The sequence below is a fragment of the Lucilia sericata genome, unplaced genomic scaffold (assembly GCF_015586225.1).
Source record: "Lucilia sericata isolate MDLA Ls3-8-SP2 unplaced genomic scaffold, ASM1558622v1 Contig000063F_arrow, whole genome shotgun sequence".
In the NCBI taxonomy this organism is placed as follows: domain Eukaryota; kingdom Metazoa; phylum Arthropoda; class Insecta; order Diptera; family Calliphoridae; genus Lucilia; species Lucilia sericata.
Window position 1 is genome coordinate 56,262 of NW_023994098.1, and position 10,238 is coordinate 66,499.

The window sequence follows — 10,238 nt, forward strand, 5'->3', positions numbered from 1 at the left end:
TTCAAGAAAATTTTCCCGGAGTAGTTTAAGAAAAATGTTTGAATGTTCATAGTTAATATTTGTTAAGAGTTTTTCTAAAAAGGGTTAAATTTGATATAGTATATTTTCTAACATATTTATCCTATTTTAATCATTTTACACTGTAATTAATTCCTATGTGTTGTAGTTTGACAATATGTTATTTTAAATATTATGGTTTTAAAATAAGGATAATGATAACAAAAAATATTTTTGCGTCAAGGATATCTTAAAAACTGTATCTCCCATTTTCATTACTAGTTCATTGAAATTAGTTTATAGTCCCAAAAACAACATAACATGAAGGGATATCTAGAAAATCTAATATGCACGAAATGCAAAAGTGTAAACAGCTGATGCAAAAAATTAATACAATTTTTATAAATCAGGAGGTTTTATTGGCATTTTTCCAATACGGACCTGAGCTGCTTTTGAGGTACTTGGGGTGACATCCAGAGGTACCTCGCTGCTTATTTTGCTGCATCCAGCTTTGGAGCAGGCTTCCCTAAATCTGCAGACGTTTCCTTTTTGGGTTTTGCGCCGGTAGCATTCAGACTAGCCTGGCCCGCTGTCTCCGCCTGATTAACCTCGGTGGCAGTAGCACTCGACTCACCACAGCCTGTCGCCTTCGCCGTTTGGTAGGGTCTCCGGATATTGTTAGGCCCTTACCGGATACGCGGGGCACGGTTTCTTTTCGGAAATTTTGAATTGACATTGAACGATGTGTTTTTATAAAACATGCATTGTTTTGATAACAAACAGTGACGTTGTCATGAAAATAAGATAAAAATGAGAGGATCGCCAGAGAGCGCAATAAAAATAAAATAGAATCTATCTCAACCACAATATCGCCAAACACATGACGATATTTTGCTCTCCATACAAAATGTATGAAAACTCATTGTCGACAGCGGTTGTGGTTCCAATTGTAATTAAGCTGTAACTAATCTGATTATTAATTGGCATTTGATTGCCATCTCAAAAACCCGCTCCAAATGTATTAAAATGTGTAAAAGGACTAATTTTCTACGGCAATTATAAATGAAGCTAAATAAATACTGCCATAGCTTACCATTTTAATTTTTTTACATCGCAATGGAAATAATTTTGTATATTTTGTATAAAAAGATTAAGAAAAACAAAATATTTTTCTTACAGTTATTCATACAAAAGGATCAACTTTGGACCCAAGTGAAGCCATATTTCTTTCTGACTATTATATGTCGTATAAACCCCATTTAAGAGTAGAATATATGCTTCGAGTTATAACTAAATCGAAAGGGTTAAAAAATAAAGTGGTCGGACTGTCTGTAGAATTTTATTCTAAGGATACGCCTGATGTAAATATAGAAAACATTAAAATATAACATTTGTTACCTTTTTTGCAGGGCTCAGCTTTAACATGTACACATGATCTTTTCCAAGCTCTTGTTCGAACTAATCTTACCGGCCTTGACTATCATTCATTGTTGAAAAAACTTATGGAGCCTGTAATAGCTGAACCCATTTCTACAGGAGTTTTTCCCAATAGCGGCCATGATCAGCTCCACAAGCAGGCCTATCATTCTTTGGCAAAATGTGTCGCTGCTTTAACTCAGCAGTGTCCTAATGAAGCAATACCATTAGCGACACAACTTTTAGGAGACCTCCAGAAGAGGACATCAATCGGCGATACACAACTCGTATTTTGCTTGTTAGCAATAGGAGAAATTGGGCGTCATTTTGATTTAAGCTCAATTTCTGCACTACCACAAACCATTATAGAATGTTTTAGTGCTGCATCAGAAGATGTTAAAGCAGCAGCTAGCCACGCTTTAGGAGCGGTAGCAGTAGGAAGTTTGCAAACATTTTTGCCGCTCATATTAAATGAAATTGAAGCTCAACCACGCCGACAATATTTGCTTCTGCATTCGTTAAAAGAAGTAATTTCTTCACTTTCGGTTACACAAAATGGACTTTCTCAGTTATTGCCATCAGTCCCATCAATATGGGAGCAATTGTTTAAACATTGCGAATGTCCCGAAGAAGGCTCCCGTAATGTTGTTGCAGAATGTTTGGGAAAATTAGTTCTTGTGAGTCCAGAAGAACTTTTACCACGACTGCAAGATGCTCTACAATCCGAAAGTCCTCTTATGCGCACTGTAGTTGTTTCAGCAATTAAGTTCACCATATCTGACCAACCACAAACCATAGATGTACTCTTAAAACAAAACATTGGAAAGTTTCTATTCTTGCTTCGAGATCCCGAACCTTCCGTAAGACGAGTTGCATTGGTTGCATTTAATTCTGCAGTTCACAATAAACCCAGTCTTGTGCGAGATCTACTTCCAACATTACTACCATGGTTATATTCTGAAACAAAAGTGAAGGTAATTCTAACAATTTTCCAAGAAGATTCCTAATATTCAATTTTTAAATTAACTTTTACTTACAGAGTGAACTTATTCGAGAAGTCGAAATGGGTCCTTTTAAACATACAGTTGATGATGGATTAGATATTCGTAAGGCTGCATTCGAATGCATGTACACATTGCTCGAACAAGGATTAGAACGAGTTGATGTAATGCAATTCTTAGATCACGTACAAGCTGGACTTTGTGATCATTATGACATTAAAATGTTGACTTACTTAATGACCGCTCGTTTAGCCGTAATTTGTCCCGATGCAGTTCTACTTCGTAAGTAAATATACAATATGTATGTATTTATAAGGCGTAACCAAGCAGGAAATATCAATAGTGAAACAGTTTTGACTTTCTATTGACACAGTCACCAATACTAGTAACTTATTATAAATATTTTAAATCTATTACTGACGGTAGTAGTATTGACTACGTACTATTTTGGACCTTATTAGACATTGGAAACAGAGACTCACAAGTACATTTTATGTACTTTTGCAATTTTGAATAATTAATATTGTGAATAACTATTATAGCACAATTGAAAAAATACTCGATTGTTAAAAACTATTAAGCCTCCAACGCAACATCACTCACCTTTGTTAACATTTTTTTCTTTAATGGAAAATATAAAACTGTAGATTCTTCGTTGACAATGTTAAAGATAACAAAATAATTGACAAAACTGGTGACCGATTTGGAGACTCTTGTCTTCAAGTTTCCTTAACTCGATCCCTGCGTTTATTATCGACAATCTGTCGACGTCAGATGGGATGACGTCGTGGATGTCGGACAGAATGTGTCGAGGGGGATCTTCCGTCAAAATTTTGTATTCACGTGTAGGTGATCCATGTTTGACACATCCGGTTGCGATTCGGAGTGCATTATTTTGAGATGTCTGCAATACTCGCTTGTCTGCCACAGAGATAATTGGAAATCGAGAGTTTGAAATCGTTGGGTAGAGTTGAGTTCGCGATGTCATTTATCAGCATGGAATGATCGACCGTATAAAAGTTTTGGATAAGTTTAGCAGAGTTGTTCTGCTAAACGTGCTGCTTGAAGTGAAAAATTTGGTCTTGTATTAGAGATTCTTCGTGCAGGGATAAAACGCTTTGCTGCCTTAAGAATGGTTTCTCTGAAAACTATCTCTCCCTTTCTGGCACATGTGGGGGCGGCAACTGACGTAGGGAATCGTCAATAAAGTTTAAATGCCAGTTTTATTTGTTGTAGTTGACAAACGTGCGGTTATCAGGCTTCACAAAGTCGATAGGCTTCTCTACATTTACCTGAGTCTGAGTCTAATACTGTCTGGGTTTTCCAGATGGCTTGGGCAAGTTGAGACGAACAGACAATGGATATGTCTGGATAGCTTGAGCATCTTGCAGTAATTCTTGAAGAGAAGTCCTCATTTATTGCAGCGAAGTCTGAGTCATCTATCTGGTCACCAATACTAATTCCGCGGGGATCGTTTGATAATTGGGAATACCAGCTCTCATGATGATCATTGAAATCGCCAAGTAATATTTTGTTATCACCTTGTGTTCAGCTCCAACAAGATTCCCAAGATTTTATATAAAAATAAAACAAATGTGTATTTCAAATTTATTAGAGATGAAGATCTCTTTTTATTTAAACCAAAATATTACCTCGTAGAAGTAGATGGTTTTGTAAATGTAATTGCACGTAGTGCTTGTGTCGTAGACAAATCAAAAGTGATTTATAATGTCAAACGAAACAAGCATAAATTTGGTGGCAAACAATATTTAAGCACCGTTAGCGGTTACTCGTTAGAATCTTCCAACAAAGTTGCAAAAAAAAGGGAAGCTTTATAGGATTCTAACGTTGTTATAAATAGTATTTCAAAAAGGTAGTTAAATCAATTTTAACTTAAACATTGCCGGCCACCTTGCAATACCTTAGGAATTGCAAACGATTTTAAAACGATGTAGATTTTTAAGAAGTCTCTCGACTTTCCCCACGGAAACTAAGTCCCGCAGGTGGATTTTTAAGAAGTCTCTCGACTTTCCCCACAGAACCGAAGTCCCGCAGGTGGATTTTTGGAAAGTCTCTCGACTTTTCCCACAGCACCGAAGTCCTGCAGGTGGATTATTATTTAATATAAGTATTATAATATATATAAAGATAATAATTAATAAGGTATAATAATAAACATAAATAAGGTAGTAGAAACATAAATATATTTCTGTGAGCATTTTAAAGTGATAATAAATTAAAGGTTAACAAGCGTTAGACCACGTAGAATACGTTAAATTGTCGATATATGTTTCAAAATCCCTAGGATTAGCTGGACCTGTCAGTATCCAACCAAATATAGTTTTCTGTGCCAATAATGACCCTAATACGTTTTGTTGTATTTCCGGTAAAATAATGCGCGGATATAAATCTGCTCCGATAAGAATATCTACAGGCCTACTGGTAAAAAGATTCGAATCAGCCAAACAAAGATTTGGCAATAATTTTCCAATATCGACATTTACAGAAGTCGAAGGCAAATTTCCTGTTATTTCTGGTAAAACAAATGCGTTAGTTGATAGTTTTATTGAAGAATCTAAATCTGAACTAATTTCCAAAGGACAAAACTTTGAAACTCCAAAAACCACATTATTAACGCCAGAAACGTTAGAATTCGAAGAATGAGTGGGAAGTTTTAATCTTTTTCGTAAACGTTCAGAAATGAAAGAACATTCTGAACCCGAATCTATTAAAGCGCGGACCTGATACTTATGGCTGTTATGAATTATGTTTACCATTGCAGTCCCTAACAAAACGGACTGATTCTGTCTAGTATGAAATACTTGTGGATTAGAAGTAACATTATTGGACGTATGCGATTGTCGAGTGTGAGAGTTAGTGGGTCGTAGAACCTCACTGGAATTCTGTTCAGTAGAAACAGTAGGTCTTTCAACTATAGAATTATCTGTATGCTGCAGATGAAGCATAGAATGATGTCGATTATTGCAAATAAAACAGTTATTGTTGATTGTACAACTTCTGACTTTATGTGTCCTCGAAAGGCAATTAGTACAGCAGTTATAATCATTCACAGTAGAAATTCTGTCAGATACTGAAAGATTTTTAAATCGACGACAATTTCGCAAATAGTGTGACTGATTAGGGCATAAGATACATGAAGGTTTAGTAATAGTAGAACTATTTGAATGCACTGAAGAGTCGACGTCAGTCGAGTTCGTACCTTTAAGATCTTGAAGACATTGCAATGTCTGAATTCTTTCTGTCAGAAAGTTATCGAAATCTTTCCATGTAGACAAAACAGTTTTGTTTTTAACACCCTGTTCCCACAAAATAACTGTAGATCTAGGCAGACGTTGAATACACATAAAAATTATAATTGGATCCCAATTATCCGTAGGCACTTTATAAATAGAAAGAGCCGAAAGGCAACTATTAATTCCGCGTTGTAGTGTTTTGAGTGCTGTTATCGATTCCTTGTCAAGGAAAGGAAGGCCAAAAATAACTTTTAGTTGGTTATGTACCAACATACGAGGATTCTCATATGCTTCCTTTAAATCGCGCCAGGCTACTTCAAAACTTGCGTTAACAAGTGGATATTTAGAAACGATTTCTTTTGCTTCACCCTCGGTTTTTCTTATGAAATGGCAAAGCCGTTCTATATTGCTAAGCCGCGAGCTATTAATAAAAATTGCGGTAAATAAATCCCTAAAAGCGGGCCAAGAAACATAATCACCTCTGAATGAATCAATATCACAAGGAGGTAGTGCTAGATTATGATCTGTATTACCGGAGTTCGAATTTACCGTTGGAGATTCATTGCTTTTCAAAGCAGATTTGAATTCATCTATTTTTTCATGGATAGATCCTCCGCATTGGATATACGCTGTGTAGGTAGCTTTATATTTAGCGGCTGCCACATCAAATTCTTCGGCCTCTAAAGAGTTAAGACATTCATTATACGTCGTCTTAACTTTACCCCAAAGTGTTTTTAACTCTTGACTCTGAATCTCCAAAGTATAAACCGTATGAATTTCTTCGTCAAAATTACTAAACATAGCCCCGAATGCAATAAGGGCATCCGATGCTCTAATAAACGAGTTTAGTGGCGAAACCGACATTTTTTAATATTTGAAAAGTCGTTTAAAATAAATAAATTAATAATACTACTTGACTACAAAATGTATATAATCAAATGTGATAATAGTCAAACTGGCCGAGCGTAGGGTGACTAATATAAAGGTAGAAGAAGAATCAACCGTTTATGTATTTTATTGTTTTATTTTACAGATCTAAATCTGATTTTTGTAATAAAATTTTAATAAAATTTACTTTAATTTAATATGTTGTCCGTAGGATCAAAAATAAATTAAAAAATTTTAAATATAAATTAGAGTTCAAATTAGTGAGATGTATCCACAAATTAAAAAAAAAAATAAAACAAAAATTCACAAAAGAAATGTGTGTGTATTTTCGCGAAACAAAACAAACGAATTTTATCACTTGCTCACAATTGAAATATATTTACGTACCTTATTTCGTAGAAATAAATAAATGATAAAGATATCTCCGGTGGACTGTATTATAGGAATGGAGTTGAAGGTGCCAAAGAAGATCCGGTACTGATATAAAGATCCCAAAAATCCGATAAATGATCTAAGAAATCCGGTTCGCTAGGACCAAATGTTCAGCTCCAACAAGATTCCCAAGATTTTATATAAAAACAAGTAAGAAAGTATAGTCGGGCGTGGCCGACCATATGATACCCTACACCAGTTATGAATATTAAATGTGATTTATTTTTCATAATAAAGAATTTATCTTCAATATTCCCTTGTTCCGATACATTTAAGCAATTTATGGATGAAAATCTAATTTTCTGAAAGAGGCTTTATATGGGGGCTAGGGGCAAATATGGACCAAGCCCGATAAAATTTTGTGAATATATTTATATTTACATAATATTTTATTGTGCTAAATTTCATCGCGATATTTGTGTTTATAAGTTAATTTGGGACATTCAAGTAATTTTCTGAAGGGGACTTTGTATGGGAGCTAGGGTCAAATGGGGCCCGATCTTTATGAAATTTGGCAGGGTCATCCAGACTTCTATAAAACTTAGTTGTGCCGCATTTTATCGATATATCTGTAAATTTAACAAAATTATGAGCTCAAAAGCCCTTTTCGGGGGGTTCTGTTCTATGGGGGCTAGGTGAAATAATGGACCGATTTCAACCATTTTCAATAGGCTTCGTCCTTGGGTCAAATAAAACGTGCGTGCCAAATTTCATCCAATTATCTTGAAAATTGCGACCTGTACCTTGCGCACAAGGTTTACATGGACAGCCAGCCAGCCTGCCAGACGGACGGACGGACGGACATAGCTTAATCGACTCAGAAAACGATTCTAAGCCGATTGGTATACTTTAAGGTGGGTCTAGGACGAATATTTTTGTATGTTACAAACATCAGCACAAATCCAATATACCCTCCCCACTAAAGTGGTGTAGGGTATAATAAAACAAATGTGTATTTCAAATTTATTAGAGATGAAGATCTCTTTTTATTTAAACCAAAATATTACCTCGTGCAAGTTTTGTAAATGTAATTGCACGTAGTGCTTGTGTCGTAGACAAATCAAAAGTGATTTATAATGTCAAACGAAACAAGCATAAATTTGGTGGCAAACAATATTTAAGCACCGTTAGCGGTTACTCGTTAGAATCTTCCAACAAAGTTGCAAAAAAAAAAAGGGAAGCTTTATAGGATTCTAACGTTGTTATAAATAGTATTTCAAAAAGGTAGTTAAATCAATTTTAACTTAAACACCTTGCAAGAAGTAAGATATGCTTGGGTGATAACTAAGAGAACAATCACTGGTGAGCTTCGTCTCCTGTATTGCAGTTATGAGAATGTTATTATCATGCATATATTTTGTGATTTCCAAGATCTTGTTCCTAAGTAAATTGCAGTTTAACTGCATGACTTGGAATGTCTGATAGGAATCAGTAGTATGTCATAGCTGTTGGGAGGGTTGCCCTAGGGATGGGAATAATATGGCATTTGACAACTGAGGTTTTGATGTTGTCTGTGTTAATCAATCAACTAAATAATAAATAAATCAACTTTTTGAATTTAAGTTATCAGTCTTGTTCATTTTTGTTTGCCACGGCTTGTACAATAATTCTCCTACAAAATTTGTTCAACAAGCTCTGATAAATTCTTACGAGTATGACAATATATACATTCGAGTGCTTCAAGCTTGTATGAAGGAAAAAAATATTAGGCTGATAGGATAACGTTAACTGGTGCCACAACGGCTCTGAAGTTTCCAAGTGCATTTACAAGGGGAAAATATCGATTTTTTCAGTTTTTGCTCAAATTTTGCCATTTAGTATTAAACTTTGCACTTTATTGAGAAGGAATCGCAATGTACACATAATAAGCATTTCGGAAAGATATAAAACACAAATATTGGTTGAAAAATTTAAATGTTATTGCAAATTCCCCAGACCATTAACGTGTCTCACAGCACATGAACTCGAAATCTGACAAAAAAATTTAAATTTTTTAGGATATATTGTATTGATCTCGGCGGCTTTCGGGAAAATCGCATTTTTTTTTTTTTTTTTTTTTTGTAAAATTTTAGAGAATACGTATTAATTCTTTACTGTTGTGCATTTTAAACAAAGAATTTTCAGAGTAAGGTAAGGTAAATTAACTCTAAATATAATTTATTTTTTTCCAGCCTTGCTTAAAAAATATATTTTTCTTTAATGTTCTTTTTTGTTTTTTATTTTTAATAGGACTAGATCAATTCGTTCAACAATTGCGTGATACTTGTACACACAAAGTGAAAGCAAACTCCGTTAAACAGGAGTATGAGAAACAAGATGAATTAAAGCGATCCGCCTTGAGAGCCGTATGCGCTTTATCTAAGATTCCCAAAGCAGGTAAATAACTTATTTTATATTATGAGAGCAATATGAATATTATATATATAAATATTTTTTGTAGATAAAAACCAACAATTGACCGATTTCCTAAAATCAATTAAAGATTCGCCGGAGTTAAGCAAAATATATGAATATGTTCAAAAAGATACCGTTGCTAACAATTCGGAAATTTCAATGGATCAGAGCTAAATTGAATTAGTTATCCTTCTAAGTCAACTTTGAAATAAACAAAATTCAAAATGCTATCTTAAGTTTTTCGACATATTAATAATTTTGAATTTGACATTTTATTTTCATTTTTGTCCCTTAAATTGGTTCTGCTTTAAATTTAATTCAAAATTTCTTCAATAATTTTTATGAAAAGAAATGTAATTTTTTCTTTAGAAATAAATGTTTAATTACAAAAATAATAAATATCAACCAAAATATAAATTTTTATTTTATTTATATAATTTATTAACAGTTTCAGTTTTTGTTTATTTTGAGCACAAACGAAGAAAATTCAAACAAATTTGATTTTTTAAAATTCACAAAACACAGGTTGTATACATTTTTAAAAATAATTTTTCGAATATAACTTCAAATTGTTCGAAAATTCGAACAATACTTTATGTTGTTATCAGATGTCTACATATATTCCAAATTTCAGCATATTTTGTTGAAACGTGGCAACCCTTTTGCTACCTTGCAACATGTACGTTCTGGTTCTTCTTTTTACATGTTTATTCTTTTTACGTTAGTAACTTCAGTATTTTGTTCAACTTTGTATATTAGTCTTAAATAAAAACTCTAATAAACTTCAACAAATTCAACATAATATTCAAATATTATTTGAGCTACAGGAAGTGGTTTAAAAATTCAGTTAAAATTT

The 10,238-nt window shown here is 33.8% G+C and overlaps 1 protein-coding gene across 1 annotated transcript; it reads left to right on the forward strand.

Annotated features, from left to right (window-relative positions):
* The first annotated feature begins 1,392 nt into the window (after positions 1-1,392).
* LOC119616257 (cullin-associated NEDD8-dissociated protein 1-like) lies at positions 1,393-9,794 on the forward strand. The gene is made up of 4 exons (XM_037972584.1): positions 1,393-2,387; positions 2,453-2,696; positions 9,218-9,364; positions 9,429-9,794. The coding sequence occupies exons 1-4, from the start codon at positions 1,500-1,502 to the stop codon at positions 9,554-9,556; spliced, it is 1,407 nt and encodes a 468-aa protein (XP_037828512.1). The 5' UTR covers positions 1,393-1,499; the 3' UTR covers positions 9,557-9,794.
* The last annotated feature ends 444 nt before the right edge of the window (positions 9,795-10,238 follow it).